This window comes from Macrobrachium nipponense, chromosome 40 (genome assembly GCF_015104395.2).
Source record: "Macrobrachium nipponense isolate FS-2020 chromosome 40, ASM1510439v2, whole genome shotgun sequence".
NCBI classification, from domain to species: Eukaryota; Metazoa; Arthropoda; class Malacostraca; order Decapoda; family Palaemonidae; genus Macrobrachium; species Macrobrachium nipponense.
Window position 1 is genome coordinate 33,944,502 of NC_061101.1, and position 20,958 is coordinate 33,965,459.

Genomic DNA, 20,958 nt, shown 5'->3' on the forward strand with positions numbered 1-20,958 from the left:
CTCTTACAGGGCATAGAGATCTTTCTGCTTCTCTTCCTACGAGACTCGATATGCCTTTGACTTCGAATGACTTAGGCCAGGGATTCGAGGGATTCTTATTCTTAGCTAAAAACAGGGTCTTAAACGAGCAAATAGCTGAGTCTCCCTTGAAACCTACTTTATCTTGCAGAGCATGTAATTCACTAACTCTCTTTGCGTAGCTAAAGATAATAGGAATAGGCATTTTCTGGTGATGTCCTCGAAACGAAGCCAGATGAGGAGGTTCGAATCTTTCAGATGAAAGAAACTTGAGAACCACGTCTAGGTTCCAGTTCGGAGGGAACCGGTTCCTTCGACTTTGAAGTCTCAAAGGACCTTATGAGATCGTGTTGAGATTTTTATTATCGGCCAGATCTAATCCTCTATTCCTGAAGACAGCCGAGAGCATACTTCTGTATCCCTTTATTGTGGATACAGCTAGATGAGATTGCTCTCTCAGGAATAGAAGGAAATCAGCAATTTCCGCTATAGAGGTAGTGGAGGAGGACAACTTCTTAGTTCTACACCACCTTCTAAAAACCTCCCACTTCGATTGATATACTTTCGTAGTGGAGGTTCTGCGTGCTCTCGCGATCGCGCTTGCAACTTCGCGAGAAAACCCTCTCGCTCTGACGAGTCTTTCGATAGTCGAAAGGCAGTCAGAGCGAGAGCGGGGAGGTTTTGATGATACCTCTTGAAGTGTGGTTGTCTGAGAAGATCCATCCTTCTTGGTAGGGATCTTGGAAAGTCTTACAATCCACTCTACCACCTCCGTGAACCAATCTTGGGCCGGCCAAAAGGGGGCTATCAATGTCATCCTCGTCTCCTTTGACGCCACAAACTTTTTCAGTACTAGTCCCAGGATTTTGAATGGAGGAAAAGCATAGACGTCTACGCAGAGAGACCAATCTAGCAGGAAAGGCATCCTACCATAAGAGCTCTTGGATCTTCCACGACCGAGCAAAAGACTGCCAGCCTTTTGGAAATGAATGTGGCGAAGAGATCCACATGAGGTGTGGTCCCCCACAGCGACCAGAGATCTTGACACACCTCCTCGTGTAGGGTCCACTCTGTATGAAGGACCTGGTTCCTCCTGCTGAGTCTGTCCGCCCTCACATTCTTTACTCCCTGCACGAACCTTGTCAGAATGGAGATGTTCCTGTGAGACGTCCAAAGCAAAAGGTCTCTCGTCAGTTCGTAAAGGAACGAGGAGTGAGTCCCTCCCTGTTTTCGAATGTAGGCAAGTGCGGTGGTGTTGTCCACGTTTACTTGCACTACTTTGTTCGACACCAGAGGTTCTAGACTCTTCAAAGCCAGATGTACGGCGAAGAGCTCTTTGCAGTTTATGTGCCAAGTCACCTGCGCTGGTTCCCAGGTGCCTGACACCTCCTTCGAGCCTAATGTTGCTCCCCAACCTTTCTCCGACGCGTCGGAGTACACACTAGTTCTGGGTTCTGTGTCCTTAGAGAGATCCCTTTGTTCTCTTCCAGAGGGGGCAACCACCATTCCAGGTGCGATTTTATCTCCACTGGAATGGGAAAGGCGTCCGACAGTTGTCCAGTTTTCCAACTCCAAGACTTCTTGAGGAAGAATTGAAGCGGACGTAAATGAAGCCTTCCTAGCGGGAAGAACTGTTCGAGGCGAGGAAAGGGTCCCTAGCAGGCTTCAACCAATTCCCTCGCCGATGTATGTTCCTTCCATTAAGAAGAGAGAGACTATCTGCAAACCTTTTGCTATTCTCTCTTGCGAAGGAAATACTCGAAAAGCCCCGAGAATCCATCCGAATCCCCAGATAGACTAAGTTCTGTCTGTGGGGGTCAGCTGTGACTTCTCGAGGTTCATGAGCAATCCCAACGCTTTGATCAGATCTAAAGTTAACGTCAGGTCCTCCAAGCACTGTCTCTCTGATCTGGCCCTGATGAGCCAGTCGTCCAGATACAGAGAGATATTTACTCCTTTGAGGTGAAGAAACCTCGCCACATTCTTCATCAGGCTTGTGAAGACCTGAGGAGCTGTGGACAGGCCGAAACACAAGGCTCTGAACTGAAAGATCTTCCCCCCGTCATGAAACGGAGGTACTTCTTCGATGAAGGGTGGATCGGGACGTGAAAGTAGGCGTCCTGGAGATCTAGAGACACCATCCAATCTCCTTGTCGCAATGACGCAAGGACTGAAGCAGAAGTCTCCATCGAGAACTTCTCCTTCCGAACAAATTTGTTCAGAGAGCTGACGTCCAGTACTGGTCTCCAGCCTCCCGAGGCTTTCGCAACCAGAAAAAGGCGATTGTAAAACCCCGGGGAGTTTTGATCCAGTACTAGTTCTATCGCTCTCTTGTCCCACATTTGTTCCACCATCGATCGAAGAGTATCCCTCAGCATAGGATCCTTGTACTTGGCTGTTAGTTCCCGTGGTATTGACGTTAGGGGAGGAGTGTTCAGGAAAGGGATACGATATCCCTTCCTTATTATAGACAACGATGACGCGTCTGCGTTTATAAGTGTCCAGGCCTCCACAAATCCCAGGAGCCTGGCACCTACTGGTGCTTGGAGGAGAGAAGCTTTCACTTTCCCTTTTTAAAGGGACGAAAGGCAGACCTACCTCTCTTCTCAGGAGCCTTCCTTCTTGCGGGAGGTCTGGAGGTAGGGCCACCTCGAAAGGGCTGAACCGATGTACTCGGTCCTTTCTTGTCAGGTGTAGAAGCAGGCTTCTTCTTCCTTGCTGACTGCGTCAGAAGGTCCTGAGTCGCCTTCTCAGTTAATGAATGAGCAATGTCCTTCACCAACTGAGAAGGGAACAAAAAGTCAGACAAAGGCGAATACAGCAGCGCTGCCCTCTGAGCGTGAGAGACTGCCTTGGTTAAAAAGGCACCATATACCATCCTCCTCTTTTTTAGAAGACCTGCTCCAAACAAAGAGGAGATTTCAAACGAGCCATCCTGCACCGCTTTGTCTATACAAGACAATATGCACAAAAGGGCTTCTGGTTCGATTCCTTCAGAATCATGGGCTTTCTTGGACATACACCCCAAGGGACCAATCTAAGAAGTTGAAAACTTCCAATACATGAAAGAGTCCCTTGAGGAGATGGTCCAGTTCAGAAATTGCCCCACGTAATCCGTGCCGAGTTCAGACCTTGTCGACGTGAAGCGTCAACTAAGGTCGAAAAGTCTGCTTCTGACGTAGACGGAAGAGCAATACCCATATTCTCTCCCGTCTGATACCAAATGCCTCTTTTACCAGCTAGTCTCGCTGGAGGCATGCAGAAGACCGTTCTTACTAAGTCCTTCTTAGACTTCATCCAAGAGTCTAAGGATTATAGAGCCCCTTCATTGAAATGGTGGGCTTCATTTATTTTGAGAAAAGACGAAGACTTCTTCGTCTAGCACTCGAAAACAGAGAGCGCGGAGGAGGAGGAGCGGAAGGAGTCAATTCGTCTCCATACTCCTCTAGAAGCAAGGCAGTCAAAACTTTATAGTTCGACAGTCCTTCTCTTCCTTGATATTCTTCGTCCGAGTTTACTTCTAACTCGGGATCTAAATGAGTCTCGCTCCCAACTCTGTACGTTCTTCCTCTGGAGGAGACAAACTCCTAATAGGAGAGGGGCTAAGGGAATGATATTCCTTCCTCTTCCCCGCTTTAATAGCCTGGAAGGCGCCAAAAGCTCAGGCTTCTCTCCATAAATAGAAGACGCTTCCCGCTTGGATGACGCTTCTCGTCCGCCAAGCGTCCTGGCTGACGCCTCCCGCTTACTTGGCTGCTGACGTCCGGATGACGCCTCGCGCTGGAAGACGCTCCACTCTCAAAAGGCGTCCTAACTGGCGCCAAATTTTGGTTGGAGCTTCACGTCTACCAACAGCTTTCAAAGACGCTTCATGTCTAAAAGACGTCTCACGTCTCTCTGGCGTTACGTATCTTTCGTAAGCTACCGATCTCGCTCTCGAACCCAAAGCTTCTGTAATATGTTTAGAAGCTTCACGTCTGCATGACGCTTCACGCTTAGCAGGGGAGAGAGGACGAGACTTCTTGATTGGAAGCGCAACGTCCTTCCTACGAGGCGCTAAAAACTACCCACCCAGAGAGGCCAGTTGTTCTTGTACTGCCATGATAATCTTCCTTGAAGCTTCTCCCACGTCAACCTGCATGACGCCTTTCGTCATCAATCGGGGGGAAGTAGAAGTAGAAAGGTACTTCTGCGTCCTCGTCGGGTGACGCTGACGCCACCTTCGCCTTCTTAATAGAAGAGGGAGCGTCATCTGAGAAACGCTCTGGGCTCGAATCAATTTCGGGTTCTTTCAAATGACGTTTCAGAGGGCCTCGATAAATCCGACTCCTTCACCCTCGTTTAGGTGAGGGAGAGGGAGAGGATGAGAAACACTCACGAAGGACGCTTTTTCTAAAGCGCCCTTGAGCAGCCTGCCACGAAACAGAGCTTGCTGAAGGACGTCTGACCGTTGGGGATTCCTCACGACCTCCTTAAGGCTTTCGACTTTCCTTCTCCTCTGGGCATGGGAGCTTGGAAGAGGTCTAGGCCTGGGAGCGTCGCAGGGACGATCAAACGCCCCCTCCACAACACTGGGAGAACTCACTTCACTGTAATGCTCACTTTCACTAGCCTTACCTTGTAAGTCCGCCATTTTGGACTTCATGTCTCGAATAGTAGCTTTCAGATCGGCGATTCCCGAGGCCGATTCCGAAAGTACACTTTGTGAATTAGACACAGGGAGAATCTAAATCATTAGGATTAGAATAATTATCAGGAAAAGGCTCAATAGGCCTTGAACTCACACCTTTCAGACGTCTAACCCTATCCCATCTCTAACTTCTTCAAATAAGAAGTTAAAGTCTTCCACTCTTCTGCATTTAATCCCTCGCATTCATGACAAGTATTATTAGCAGAACACTGAAACCCCCTACATTTACGACATACAGTGTGAGGATCAACCGAAGCTTTCGGTATCCTCACCCTGCAGCCTACATTCACACACATTCTCACACTTACATTGAATCAGACATACTGAGAAAAATCAAAAAAACAGTCCACAGTAGCGAATGCCAAAAAACACGATCCAGATACGTCACCAAAAAGCCGAGAAACGATGATCAAAGGATGAAATAAGAATCTAAGTCAGGAGGTAATAGCAACAATGTTGATACACCGGCGACAGAGAAAATATGATAGAAAACGGGGATGGTTCCTAGTCCTGCCGCCCAGGGCAGGCCGGTAAGATCACCTGACTTACCGTAGCGAGTGGCGCGAAATTTGAATTTCTGTCGGGGACGACGGAGTCTTAGCTATGTATATATCTGACAGGTAAGTTGATTGTATGAAAACATACGTTGTACGTAATAAATAAATAAAACCTTGGTTCCTATAGTGTTTAGACGAAGGGTCGACTTCCTAGCTATTGCTAGTAGTCTGCTTCGTCTCAAGAGCCTCAGCGAGGATGTGACCTATGGCTAAGAGTTCTTGTAGATCTGTCAATGGGGTCTTATCCACTTACTTGATAGAATCTAGTGGTCATTTGTCAATGGGGTCTTATCCACTTACATGACAATACACCAATGCCTATTGGCATAATATAAGGAGCACAACACCGATCCCGATCACCTGATCCTAACACGAGGGTTTGTGCTTAATTTGAAAAGAGCTATCCCTAAACTCATTTCAAAAAACCCCAGAAAATATACACTTATGTTTAAAAAAAAAAAAAAAAAAAAAATTTAATTCCCTAGTTAAGGATCAGTGTCGGCTCCCTATCCCAGCAACGCATCCGTGGACACGTATAACAAAGAGAGAAGGATCTCTCATAGGCCCACTTGATCTCCTTCGTGCAAAGAGAAGTCAACACAGAGTTGCATCTCCTGTTATTACAGCTAATATGTCTCTCACGACATATTGTTATGGAAAGAACAAGAATTGTTAAAAGCTCGCACTTCAAGCGCTTTTAATTCTTAGCTGTTTGAAGGAATCATCAAGTTACTCAAGAAGTGCTTTAGAGATTCCACTGTTCCAAGAAGACCAGGGCTTTCTTTGAAATAGATCTCTTCTGGATGAAGCCCAGAGCCTGGCTTGCGCCTGGCTGGAGCTTCGCGCCTGCCTGGCGCCTAGCACCTGGCTGGTGCCTCGCGCCAGCCTGGCTCCTCGCGCCTGCCTGGCGCCTCGCCCCTGGCTGGCGCCTCGCGCCTTGGCTGGCGCCTCGCGCCTGCCTGGCGTCTCTCGCCTGCCTGGCGCCTCACTCGCGCCTGGCTGGCGCCTGGCGCCTGGCTGGCTCCTCGCGCCTGGCTGACTTCTCCCCACTTGCTGGAGATTCAAGCTTGTTAAGAGTCTTCGATGAAAACTGGCGATGTCCATCTCGGTCACTTTATTTGCCTGACTTATTCGCCTCTAGCGCATCTGCGCCAGATTGGAGGCCTACTCCTTCTCCTCATCAGACAATGACAGTGTTTATTTGGACTGTCTTGCTCTGGCGTCTTTACGCCTGTTTGGCATTTGGCGCCTGATTGGCGCTACATTGTCCGTAAGTCTGAACATCCACAATCGTTTATCAGGAGAATGGAAAAGGGTGGAAGAAATTCTTTCACTTTGAGCTTATGGCCTCTGCAACAAGGGGAGGTAATTTTAGTCAGCTACATCCAGTAGATGATAGGAAATCTAATAGTCCGAGAGACCAGTCTTCCTCCGAGGAGGATCATACTTGATACTTCCGTTGCTAACGAGCACTCTTCCTACATGTTGATGAGTTCTCTCGTTGCAAAATCTTCCCTATCCTTGCACGAAGGTAGGGAAAGAGCCTGGAAGTCTAAGGAGACTCTGAGCTGAAATTGGAAGGATTCCTGATTTCTACCTCTTTAAATATATCTCTTCGAACCTTCTGGGAAGTAGTTTTGAGCCCTCATCGTATTCCAAAGACTCTGTCAGCAAACGTTTAAACCTTATCTTCTTTTGTAGATGACAACGTAAATACATTGCTGGACAACGAATCCTTTATCTGAAAGCGTTGATCCAGAAATAAAAGGTTTTAGTTCTTTTGCCAAACATACCATGCTGGCAGGAACCCATTGCCGAGTCTTTCTAGAATTTGATTCCAGATTCTAAGCCCAAAATTTCACTCGTCCTTTTGGTCGTTTAGTACCAAGGGAAACATTGATGAGGAGCAGTTCCATCTTGTCAGAACACGGAATCTGAGGCTCAAATAGGATCCCATTGTAATTATAAGATCTCCTAGTCTTGTCGTATAGGTAGGTGTATAAGATCCCCGAAGATATTTAATGCTCTGCTATCTCCAATTCCCTTTATAGAGACAGAGTATAGCCTTTTCTACTGTTCTTTGATAGCAGATATATACAAAGGTGATTCTTCCCTCTGAAAGGGAAGAAAAAACCGCTATGTGGTTCACAGAGGTATCGGAAGAGGACAGTTTCCTCATTTCCTCTAGCACGATCTGCAGTAATTATATATCTTATCCATGACTACTGTCATTTACCTTGAAACATCCTCTCCTTCATGTCCACTTCTGGTCAGTCTGCACGCAGACAGACTCAGAGTGGAGAGGTTGTTAAGGTCCATTTAAAATAGATGCTGAAAGAATATTCAGACTGTCTTGGAAAAAGACTTCCAAAACCTGCTGTGAGAAGAACGTGACCTCTGTGAATCCAACCTCTCTAAGACTAAAATGAGGCATAACGTATTATCCTCTCATTCTTTGACGCCCTTTGTCTTACATTCTGTAAAGAGTTTATATTTTAGGAGAAAAAGACTAAATTTTATTCCCCTTTCTATAAAATAAAGATGGCGTATATTGCTACCTCTCTCTTATATTCTTTCTTCCTGTCCTCGTGCCTGGGAACGAACGAGAATGGAAAATTCTATCATCGTTATTCTGCAAAACAACAAATTATTATTATCCTATTCTCCTAATAAATGATCCAGGATCGAGGAGAATCATTCAAGATTCCTATCCTAGGACATCAGGCCGTAATGTACGGTTCAAATACATGAAAGAGCCTCTCACCCAAATACTGGAGAGCTCCTACGAGTCTTTTCCATTACCAAAACATTACAAGGTCTCCCTTGTTATATGTTTACATAGGAGTAGGATAATATAACATCCTGTTAATAACAATGAAATAGGAGAAAGAGGAGCTGCATGTTTCAAGGGACTAGCCGAAACGTGCATAAAAAGGGGTTGCCAAGGTCTTTCTAAAACCTGCACCCAGATTAACTTATGAGGTTTTCCGATATACTTTCTATCACTAGTCATATAAGGATGAGGAAAGCGAGAGACCTCTAAAGATATCGGTTCTCTTCACCATGTAAAGGTCTATAAGCAGAAGAACCCACTTATCCTAACACGTACTACGTTTCGCCTGTGGCGTATCTAGAATAATTGTCAGTAGAGGGTTGATCTGGCAAAGAAAGTTTCTCCCAAAACAAACTCCTCTTGCCAGGAAAGAAGTCGCTCACGCGACCACTATATTACCTGACATGAGAAGTCTGTCTTGTTAGAGACTTCGCAATTTCAGTTAATCCTGACAAGGGCACGCCGCCTGTACGACAACTTGTGTCCCTGTCAGGAAAAAAAACTGATTTTGTGTCAGTTCTCAAAGAGGAAACTCTTGGAAAGACTATCTCCAAATACTGAGAAATTGGAGATCCTGATGTCTTGCGCCTGGTTGGCGCCTCGCTCCTGGGAGGCGTCACGCTTCTGGCTGGCGTCTCGCGCCTCACAGTGTCCTCGCGCTTGCCTGGCGCCTCACTCGTGGGAGGCGTCACGCTTCTGGCTGGCGCCTCGCGCCTGCTGGTGCTCCGCGCCTGGTTGGCGCCTATCGCCTGGTTAAAGCCTGGCTGGAGCTTTTATGGCCCGGCCCCATTACTAGCAACCGTGGACAGGAAATCTCGATATTAAAAATAGAAGAGGGTGCTGTAAGAATCCTAAATCTACAGTACTTCCGTAGTTGGATGTTTCTTTCTTCTCAATTTTCCTCTAATTCGAGTATATCGGAAGGGGAATTATTCTTTCCTCTGGTTAATTCTTCCGTATCCCCCCCCCTTTTTTCCTGAACGAGAAATATTTTGGATGGTGCTCTTGGCTTATTGCACCAGGCTGGCGCCTCCTACTAATTATCTTTATGTTATGTGCCAGAAACATCTGTGTCTTTATGGTACCCCGACACCCTTTCATATGTTAATTCTGTTCTTATTATGAAAACTTTTATATACGTAGTATAATCCATTCAGGGAAACCATTTCCCACTAAAAGAATGTTTCCCATCCGACTCATACAACTTCTGCGCAATATCCGATTCTCTCGAAAGACTTAACCATACCGTTGTCTTGAAGTGAATCTCTATTACATCTCTCTTCTCACTAAGTATGTACTCTAATAAGCCATGCTTTTGTAAGTATGAGTGCATTAAATAATAATAATGTTCTGCTGCATTAGAATCCTTTAATCATGTTACTACGGTAAACAGCATTGAAAGGTTGTAATATCTTTCTTATTGAAAGCTTCCAAACAAAAGGCAGACAATATTTTATTTATGATAGCTTCAGTATTCCCTCAATCCGAGGCAAAGACCACGATTGTAGGGAAGAGATACGGTTAGTTATCCCATTCCGCAAGAGAGTTGCAGTTATCCATTAAATAAAGAAATCTTATAAAATAAAATATTATCGAACTTCAGGAAGTTTTTATATAAGCATAATTAAGCGAACGAGACTTCGACAAGTCTAGAAACTAAATAGGTGTCGTCTAAACAATCCTTTTAAACAATTTCTTCCTAGGAAAGTCCTAGAAGGGTACTGGTAATTCATGGAAACCTCTTCTAACACGAAGAAAAATGTTCTATCCTACTCTCAATTCACCAATAAAGATATGCTTCTCCGATCACTTCTCGAAGACACGATAGCATCATATAACTCATACTCTAGCGTAATAGAATCCTCTATAATACTGTTACATTAAGGTAAACCGTATTAATTTAGGAAATTTTGTAAGGATTTCACTTGACCATTATAGCATAAATTTCGGTATGTGTATATGCCTTGCCATACCGTAGTCCTAAGGCGATTTGTCCTAAGCATGGTAGGAGCTAGAAGCTTAAAAGTCATACATATATGCTTTATCACTCAACGAGATCCATATAATTCATTCGATTGACAAATAATCTAAATCGTTCTCATCAGAATAGATCTATATCTAAAAATGCACCGATGGGGAATTTTATGTTGAAATAACAATTTCATACCCCCATGGGATAGCGCTCTCGTCTAGTTGCGAAAAAATGTGTTCGAACGATGACTTCATCACAAATGTTATCGAATGATCTCTAATATTAGAAGGCGCTAAATCGTAGCCTGATTTCGAATGGTGGATCGATTAATGTCATTCTCATTTTGAATAATTCTACCAGAAGGCATTATACGAGGATCTTCGTCAATTTCATTCATTCGAAGTTCTCCTATCCATCGTGGAACAGTAGGCATAAAAAGGGAGAAACACTGTTTTAGGATGCCTTTCCAATGGCTATCCCTGGCAGTCTGGGACGCTCTACAGAACCTGCCGAGGGACGCCTGACCAGTGGGGATTCTCTGAAACCTCCTTACGGTTTTTTGTCGACATTCCTTCTCTCTGGGCTGTTTGAGCTTGGAAGAGGTCTAGACCTGAGAGCGAGACAGAGCCGATCAGTCGCACCCTCCATTGTAATGGGGGAACACTATATTCACTTCTTACGTTCTAAGAGTTCGCATTTGAACTATATCCAAAGTCTACAATTTGCAAATATGATATTGTAGATACTGCGGAGTAAGAAGGTGATGAGGATGCAACAACTACTAGTACTGTTACTACTATAACTGCTAGTTTAACACAAGAGCTAATAAAGCTTCTAAAGGATAGTTACTTTTCTGACTTTCCCAACCAAATTAGGAAGAAAAGATATACATTTCCTCAATCAAAACTCAAACACTTATTTTATTAAATGAATAAATATAGTATAATTCCCTTTCATGAAAGATAAGTAATTCACTTTCGTGAAAGTGCATGAGTGTCTACCGAAAACTTCGGTAGTTACACGTCACTAATCTTCGAAATTTTCGAAGTTAATTTTATCAAAAAAAAAAAATTACTAAAAGTTAACAAAAGCGTATGCCGAACCAAAGATCCATTACTTCCCTGCAAAAGTTAGCCCAGACGATCGATGGCGATGAAACACGAAAATCCCATCAGGAGGAACTGCAAACGTTGTTTACATTCCAAGCGACAGAAAAAATATGAATTAGAAAACGGGTATGGTTCCTATTCCCGCCACCCAGCAGCGGGGGTAGATCACCTGACCTACCTGCCGCGTGTGCCGCGAAATTCAAATTTCTGTCGGGGACGACGGAGAGTAATAGCTATGTATATATCTGACAGGTAAGTTGAATGTATAAAAACATGCGACTTGTCAAAAATGTCAGATATATAGGCAATCCACAGTTATTGGCGGACTCGATTAATAGTTATCTGGTTTTATGGCGCTTGTCTAGTGTCATAAAATTGGCAATTTATGTCATCATAACAGGACGAGTTTCGGTTATCAGCGTCACAAGCTGCCAATAACATACCTAACAGAGGTGTCATTAATCGAAACCTCCATGATAACCGGGGACCGCTTGTACTGTTATGCAGATGGTTATAATATACTGCGTCAGAAGAGCAATGAGGTTGTACAAAAAAAAATATATATATAAAATAATGCAATTATTAAATAATAATCTGCATGCTGAATGTTTATAATGTAATTTTAAACCTTGAAAGTCTATATCTTTGCAGGATTATATGCAAGTCTACAAATAACTGTTAAACAATTATGACAAATTTTCAACCATGTCCAGGTGGTAGAAGGGTGCTTACAGTATAAACTGATAATACAGCACCGAGGGGAGAGCAATACAACAAAAAAAGTGAGAAACATGTGTGCAAATATGAAGGAAAGAGAACAGATCAAATAGACAGTGATGCACAGTGCCCTAGATGTGAAATGGCCTTAGTATGGAATGCTTACAGAATACCAACGCTATGTCAAGTTTTAGAAAATGAGAGATAGAGAGGCATTATTTATATACGTACTATCTATAATTTCCATGTTCATTCATTTTTTATATTGTAATTTGCTGGAAACATTTGTATAATTTAGTAGTACCTTTTCATACAGGTAAACAATATACTTATCATATACTATAATGAACTCAAGGCTGAGAGAGAGAGAGAGAGAGAGAGAGAGAGAGAGAGAGAGAGAGAGAGAGAGAGAGAGAGAGAGAGAGAGAGAGAGAGAGAGAGAGAGAGAGAGAGAGAGAGAGAGAGAGAGAGAGAGAGAGAGAGAGAATGGAGGGTTGGGTAAGGGATCAGATGGATTTTAAAAATTGACAAAGTGTACCATACAGGGAGAAAAATTTTATATTTTCATATTTTTTGTATAGAATACACGAAAGGATGAAACAACATTTGACAGAGGAAAGACTAATGAGACGAAATTCTTTGTTGAAAAACTTAGGAACAATGATATCCAGTAGTACTTAGTTTCTCTTGACATGAAAGAAGAGTATACATTAATCATATTAGGACAAAGAAACTACCTCTAAAGGTATTGCAGATCCGAGAATAAAACTTGAGGGATATTACTAAATAAGTCAGATGGCCGGATTGAGTGGGAAACACTACCATAAGCAAAGTTACTAAGATTCCATGAGTAGGTGAGAAGAGATGAAAGGGAGGTGATGAAACTTATATGTCTTTCAACCCTCTAGAGAATATTACTTGATATTGTCAGCTGCAGTCCTTTGGAAAAGATAGACCTATGTATTTTGATAAGAAGTATAAAATGGGATGCTAGAGATGAATGGAGATTTGTGGAAGATAAAGCACATGAAAGACATGAGTAGTGGAATTTCAAAGAAGCCCTCTGAATCACACAGTATTGGAGACAATAATGAAGATGTCTAAAAATTCATAACACAAACTGTGATGTAGTAAAAAAGTTAGCTACCTGAAACAAGGGATACTGACCTGAGATATGATTTACTTTGCCAAATGCCCACTCTATTTTTACTAACACCCAGCCATAAGAGCTATATGGCATCATCAAAATAAAAGGTATGCATATCTTAGAGAAGGAAAACAGACACTACTGGTAAATTTAAAATTCCACACAATAAAATCTTACAGTTCACTGCACTCACCTGTTCCCTGAAAATGACACATAGTAGTCTTTTTCTTTATGGACTACAAACTTTGAATCATTGTAACCCCAGCCATTCCACTTCAAGAGTTCCTGCCTGCAATGAAAAGAATGATTAATCAATAAAGAGAACAATACACAAATTTTTAAGACAATTTATATTTTCATAGATACAAAACTGTAAACCTTTTAGTACATGGAAACAGTCACTGAAGCTTGATAACAAGGGTGTTAATTGGTAATGGTAGGTGGTTTATATATCCTAAGAAAAATCAAGCTGACACCTAGGTACAAACTGTCCTGCCTTTGGAATGCTCCCTATAGTATGGTCTATGGGTGATACAGGTTTTACATAGGAGAAGTCTCTTTTCCCAAGATCATTAAGCTCACATATAAGCCCAACAAGCTCTTTACAAAAGTTTTCCAACTCCTCTGCCTGCAGGGATTTTGAAGGAGAGAAATCCTAAGGTCCTAACAGATTCCTCAAAGCATGAGTTGGGTCCCCTCTAAAAAGTGACTGACTCATCATTCTAATGTGCTGATTGCTCTTGACACTGTGAACTCAATTGATCAGACTTGGCAATTACTGAATCATGAGCCGAGGTTTACTTGTAACAGCTTAAAATTGTGGTTTACATTCTTTTAGGATTTCATCTGACTGGCCAATACCAAACTGGTGATTATAGATGAACACTCGTGAGTTATTGTGCAATTACTCATTGGGATTCTTGCACAAACCATGAATACCCCCCAAGTACCTGTATGATCACAAGTGCTCAACTTTCCGCAATACCCAGCTGCATCATAATGCACCAACCTTTCATCTGTGATCCCTCTGTTTGCGTACTCATAATCTGAGGTTCAGGCATGCCTGCATACATCAGAAGTTCTGGAAAAAAACCAAGCACTGCCAAGGATCCATAGAATCACATGCATTTGAAGTGTAAAAACACCCATACTTGAATCTTCTGTCTGCATGCACACTTCTCGAAGATCACACACGGGCAGACACTGAAAGAGTCTAGGACAGTTCTCGTGTCTGGGGAGGAAATGGGGGGAAACTGGTTCACAAGCAAGCTCAGAGAACCCTGTGTCAATCCTAATTATGGCCTCAAAGAACACTTATCAACCCTAATTATGCCTATGTCATAACAGCAGGCAAGTGAATGCTATTGCCAACCCCCTAAGAAGGGTGGTACTCCCTGGAAGTTCAAAGGAATTTTTTGAGAGAGGACTCCAAAAACTTTCCCTCTTCTTCTCACAGAAGGAAGAAGAGGAAGGCAAAAAGGAGGAAGAGGAGAAAGTTAAAAAATGAGGAGAACAGGAAGGAGGGGGAAGTACTACTGTAGTGTCAGAGTTCGTTGAATTCCTTGGCTGATACCACAGTATCAAAAGACAGGTCTTTGGAATACTAAGGGATTGACTCATCTGTCCATTCTCCAGCAAAACTGGCAACAATGCATTCTTTGGTGGTGGCAAAACATGAACACATGCCTGTGTCCCCAAGGAGAAAGCAGATTTGGTGGTATCAAAGGTGGAATAATCCCTATCGAAGAAATTGTCATACATTCCTTTTTGCTTTCCTCCATTGCAGCTGAACCACTCCACTGAAGGAGACCAGCCAGTGCAAGACTTACCAATGCAGAGCAAAACTGGTTTATACTAACATCAATATACAAAATGGATAAACTCTCACTTATGTCCCTCCTACCTTTCACTATTGACTTTCCTTGATAACATCATTAATGAAAAAAATGACTACACATAAAACAAAAAAGGAAAAAGTTTCAACCTGATGGTCAGTCACAGTGAACTAGGCATCTTAATTTGACCACAGCTGAAGAAAACAGGGGTTGATTACACTGAGTAGTAATTGCTCCCTCTCACCTGCCTGCCTCAATTTAAGTAGCTTGCTATCATGTTTCTGTTTTGCATTCCCATAGGAACAAAAGGGAATCACATGACTGGTTAAATAATGAAAATATTTGACAAATCATTAATCATTGGCTAATTCTGTTTTTATGAAGATAGTCTCTGGGCAGCAATCAACCTAAACTGCAACTTGAAAAGTACTCCATGATAAATGATACATTCTGTAAACAAACAAATGGATATGATTTCTCCATTCTACAACCCAAAAAAATATCTGTTTCTCAATATACCTATACATTTGCAATGGATATCACACAAAGATGAGAAGTGTTGCAACACCGAGGTAGAAAAAAAACTATAAAAAAGCAGCACATTAACATGCACTGCTTTTGAAATAATACACCTAAGCTAAACCTGACATTTTTCAACACTACTTTGTTGCATTAAGCTATGAAATCAATGTCCTTTTCATTCCAATAAATACTAAATATTGCAATTAAGCTAAGATGTTATCATGAGATAACAGGAGGCAAGAATATGAAGATGTACTCAATTTAATAGGTTTCAACTTATCTGTCCACCCAAGGGTTACGATGTGGCATGTGTAGCTTGCGACTGGCTAAGAGTCAGTGTTTCTGGATGTTTACATATAAACAAGGCTAAAAGTCAGCGTTCCTGGATGTTTGTTTATATAAAAACAAGAACTCTCACACATATGAATCTTAAATATGACAATTTCCATCTATAATATACCTATGCAAGCACTAGAAAATCAAGCTTTTGTTAAACAATCTACTGTCATTACACATGAATGAACGATGGGCTTTCAATAGTTATGTTTATCCCACTAGTATAGTCCAAGCAACATGTAGACCTATAACAACACACTGTTCAGATCACAAGATTTCCTTATCATTCAAACTTTATTCTATGTACAATTTCATTGCATGATATATTAATAACTTTATTATGATGTCAAAGTTATATCCACATCCATAAACAGTAAAAATAACTTTTAATGGTGTTGACAGGTGAACATGAAGCACTGACAAGTGAACGATAGGTATATGCTACTGATTCTCCAGATATTTTATGTTACTGGCCTTCTCTTAACAAAATTACTTACTTATCAAAACCATTATTTATTAGAGTTATTCCAATGCAATACATTTAAAAAATGCTGTATAGCCTATATGTCACCTACACACAAATGATCACACAAATGATGAAATGAGCTACCTAAATGAGATTCCAAATGTTTGCTCGATAAGTTATGTGAAAACATACTCCTGAAGTTCCCCAATCACTGAGCTCATATAACAATTTGTCTGCCAAAGGAAAAAATATGTAAATAAACAAAGTATTCTGAAAAGATAACTGCAATACCATTACCATACATTACTGAAATATCCTGCCTTCCAACCAATATTGCAGTGGCTGTTACTTTCACCTACCCTAGACAGCCTCAGAGACAATAATATTTTATGCCATTTTGAATGTATATACAAGAAATTATAAAAATGCCTAAAATTTGCACTTGCATATAAAAATGTCTTTTATTTACCTAACATGAGATAAAATATAATTAGTGAAAGCCCATCATTAATTTGTGTTTGATCTACGAAGATTACTTGATACAAGTATGTACGTACACCTTTTGTGTGCTTGTATTGTTATATCAATAGGTATACCTAAATCAGCCTGTTTATGATCTATATAAAAAGACGTGAGGGTTCTTTGTATGTACTATAAGCATTCTGATGAATTACTGAAATAATAGGAGTCATCAACATGTCATTTTCCAAACAATAACACTGCTGGTGGGCAAAAAGCCATTTCTGCTTTTCTATGGTATCAGACGAACGTTGATCATTCAAGTAAAGCTGCCTATAAGCAATGGTTCAGTCCTGTGTTGCTGTAGGATGCACAAATAGGTGGGGGAAAGGGAAGCCTGGTATTTTGGTATTGTATTCCCAGCGAAAGTGAAAAGGAAAGGAGAAATAAGTGGCTGACAGCCATTGACTGTCCAACTTATGCAAGGCTTAAAAAGAATTAAGCTGAAAGAGATCAGTGGGACAGAGCACTTCACAACCCAGGTCAAATTACTCAGGAGGTAGGTACAAGGTAGAGGACTTGCTCAGTAAATGAGTAATATTATTACTAAGTTCAAATATATATGACAAAAAACCTAGGCCTGTCATGTTCTACACTACCATTAAACATCTGCCAGCCAGTGCTGAAAACAACATTCCAATAATATTTTTGTGCCACTACCAACACATGAACAGAAGTTTTCACCCATCCATACCTAATTCGTCCTATCTTTCAACTGGAAGTTGATCTTTATGAAATAATATAAATCTTATGCACAATATTAGAGCATAAAAACATTTGTGTCTGTAATATTCAGATTTACATATTTTTGTAAACATTGTTTCAGTAGACGGCTCAAAATGAACATGATTTCACTACATAGAAAATTTAAAATGCTATTATTCCACCACATTCTTATATATTTGTTTATTTTAACCCACATACCAAAAATAAATACATAAAATTATAATAAAGGACCGATGAATTTAAGACCCTTCCACTATTAAGAGCTCAGTGACACAGACAGCCTGTCCTCATGTGAAAGTTGTTTGAAACTACTGGATCCTAAACTTTTCAGGAATGCAAAATAATATTCATTTTTATTTAAATATTTATTGCTGCCATGAAATGTTTTTCTCTCATGGTAAGTGAAGTTAACTATAACTGAAAAACTTAAAACATAAGAAATTTTGAGAAATTTTTTTTTTTTCACATTGTGAGAAATTAATTCAGCACTAAACAAAAATATATACATATACAATGTAATAAGCAAGAAAGAAACCTTACCCTGCCAAACACTTGACAAACTTAAATTAGGTGAGAAAATCGTTTGCCATAGTTTCCTTTTGCCCACCAGCGTACTGCGCATAAGCCAGATATTCTTCATTTGTTTACAAACATAATCTTTCCTACCATAGTCTGGCTCTTTATCAGAGTAATCCCAAAATCAGATAAACTGATTTCAGGTAATCACGAGCTAGCTATGCGTACTGGCACATCTACCTAAAACCTACACTAAAGAAAGGACAGATGGATTAAAATGGTAATTAATCATGGCCAAAACTACAGACTAAAACACAAGACAGGAACTGCAACGTAGTTCAAGTACAATTTGGAGTGAATTAAGAGCAAAACATGTATAATTACAATCAAATAAGCACTGTGGAGTTTCAGTTGTGATGGCAGTAAAGATAAAACCACCGCTTACAAGGTAAAAATGAATTTCAGTTCAAACCATGACCTCGGGAATAAGAAGTTTCATACTTTCACTAATATAGGCAACAAAATGTTGTTTTATTGTGCTGACTACAACTGCAATCTTGAGTAAAATCAATAAACATTACATATATACGCTAACATTGTTCAAATGAGTGCTGGGAAGGCCGGGAAAGATGGTGGCTCCACTGCGCTTACGAATGGCATCTCATGCGGGTGCCAGCATATTGGATTTCAAAACTGCCTTGAAAACATATTTTGCAAAGACCTTACATGCTTATTTTAGTTCGTATGGCGCTTTCATTTATTACATTATGTTGACGAAACTTCAATCTTTTGAATGGTATGCTTAAAGATGTAATTGTATTCTTGTTTCACCAATTAAATATCGAGTGAATAAGGCTGATCCATCCAATGACGATGGATCCACTGCAGTGTTTCCCCCTTTTAGGCAAACTTCCTATAGGGTAAACAACCGCAGACGATCCATCGTCATCACACTGGCCAGGCCTTATTCACTCGATATTTAATTGGTGAAACAAGAATACAATTACAACTTTAAGCATACCATTCAAAAGATTGAAGTTTTGTCAACATAATGTGATATATGAAAGCCCCATACGAACTAAAATAAGCATGTGAGCTCTTCGTAAAATATGTTTTCAAGGCAGATTTGAAATCCAATATGGCGGCAATCGCATGGCTGGCCGTTCTAACCACAAACAATCCACCATCTTTCCCAGCCTTTCCAGCACTCATTTGAACTATGTTAGCGTATATATGTAATGTTTATTGATCTTACTCAAGATTGCAGTTGTAATCAGCACAATAAAACAACATTTTGTTACCTATATTAGTGAAATTATGAAACTTTTTATTCCCGGGGTCATGGTTTGAACTGAATTCATTTTTACCTTGTAATAGGTCGTTTTATCCTCACTGCCATCACAACTGAAACTCCACAGTGCTTATTTAATTGTAATTATACACATTTTGGTCTTAATTCACTCCATATTGCACTTGAACCACGTTGCTGTTCCTGGTTCCTAAGCAATCACTCCACAAACACAGTTACGAGCAGCAGACGACTACATGTTTATGAGGTGCAAAGCTTTATTCCCTTAATTGTTTATTTTACTCATTATTTAGTTTAACTTTACTTCAAAATGTTTATTTAATTCATATCTATTATCCCTTTTTTGCAACCAAATTAACCCCGAAAAATTACAGATATTTCTGAAGTACGAGCAGACGACGGCAAAAAGACTCATCGTTACCAATCTAGTGGAGCTTCACACATACACCGATGCATTTACAAACTGTTTTCATGAATTCTAGTTTTCATAGTAATGCAGTAATGATCAAATTGCTGTAATATGTATATATAATACAAACAGTTACTACGCTAATTTCACTTATTTCCCCGGTTTTGTGTAAGTCTTATACCCAGTTTGGAGGGTAAACACATACCAATTGACAACACTGATAAACAAATGAAGAGCACAAAACACCGTAAAAAATGCTGTAGTCCCCTTGAATAAGTACTGGTTAGAGGTTGGGTTTACGATTGTTGTGATGAAAGTGCCACAGCGTCTATGGGTACAAGTGGTGTGCGGATTTAGCACAGGAAATGGGAAGTTTGTTGACACAAGCGACTCCGCAAACATCAAGATGGCGTCAATATTCTAAAGTTTTTAATGGTAAGTAAAAATTTTGAAAGCGTTTTGGGGTTGTGTGCACTGCGTTGGCCACACTTTTCATTACCCTCTGTTTAAATCTTAAAATATGGCCTTTATTTCTAACTTTGGAGAAAATACTTACTTCGAAAGGAGAGTAGAGGTCTTGAGCTCCTGTTATCACCACCAACAACTCATGACAATGGGCTGGTACTACCTATTACTAAACATGGAGCTCATGGGAGTGGTTATGATAGCTAGTATAAAAACTTTACCAAGAGGGCTAAACTGTCAGACATAGGTAGGCTACATATATGGATTTATGGGTCGTCTGTTCTTCGCGTAAATAGTGTATGATTGTTCATCTTTTAAACTGTACCTAGGGTATCTGTCATTAGCTAGGCTACGTTATTCCTAACGTGGGGCTAGTACCTACGTAAGGAATGCCATAACCTTCTTCCAAAGCTATGCCAGCCTAAGCCTAACCAAGGCCTACCGTGCAAAGTATCAAGCAGAGGAATGGGTAACATAACAAGAGGTATTAAATAACATATATTACCGTTTCCTTGGCACAGTAGGGGCGGTGACATCAGTCTTAGCCGCTTCATCCGACCCAGAGGACCACCAAGATGCAGGTTGGAGGCATATCTCGCTTCTACTCAACCCAGGCCCCAGAGGACTTTCCCGACTCGGTTGCCTTCTCCTCTCGATTAGAAATTGTCGAAAATGTTCCACATTGAAATTGTCCGGAAGAACTATCACATTTAGGGTTGGATAAATGACGCTGAATTACAGAGAGACGATCACGAGCAGACGATGCCATTGCTGGTGTTGTTGTGCCACTGTTTGTTATCGTGGATCCGAGA

At 41.1% G+C, this 20,958-nt stretch overlaps 1 protein-coding gene across 1 annotated transcript in view; it reads right to left on the bottom strand.

Annotated features, from left to right (window-relative positions):
- The window catches only part of LOC135212073 (alkyldihydroxyacetonephosphate synthase, peroxisomal-like), a 132,084-nt gene extending 111,126 nt beyond the window's left edge, over nucleotides 1–20,958 (bottom strand). Inside the window, exons 1-3 of the mRNA XM_064245421.1 lie at nucleotides 20,757–20,958; nucleotides 20,652–20,686; nucleotides 13,237–13,332 (exon numbers count right to left, since the gene is read on the bottom strand). Coding sequence (XP_064101491.1) covers nucleotides 13,237–13,332; nucleotides 20,652–20,686; nucleotides 20,757–20,915 — 290 coding nt within the window. The 5' untranslated portion in view covers nucleotides 20,916–20,958. The remainder of the gene's footprint in view (nucleotides 1–13,236; nucleotides 13,333–20,651; nucleotides 20,687–20,756) is intronic.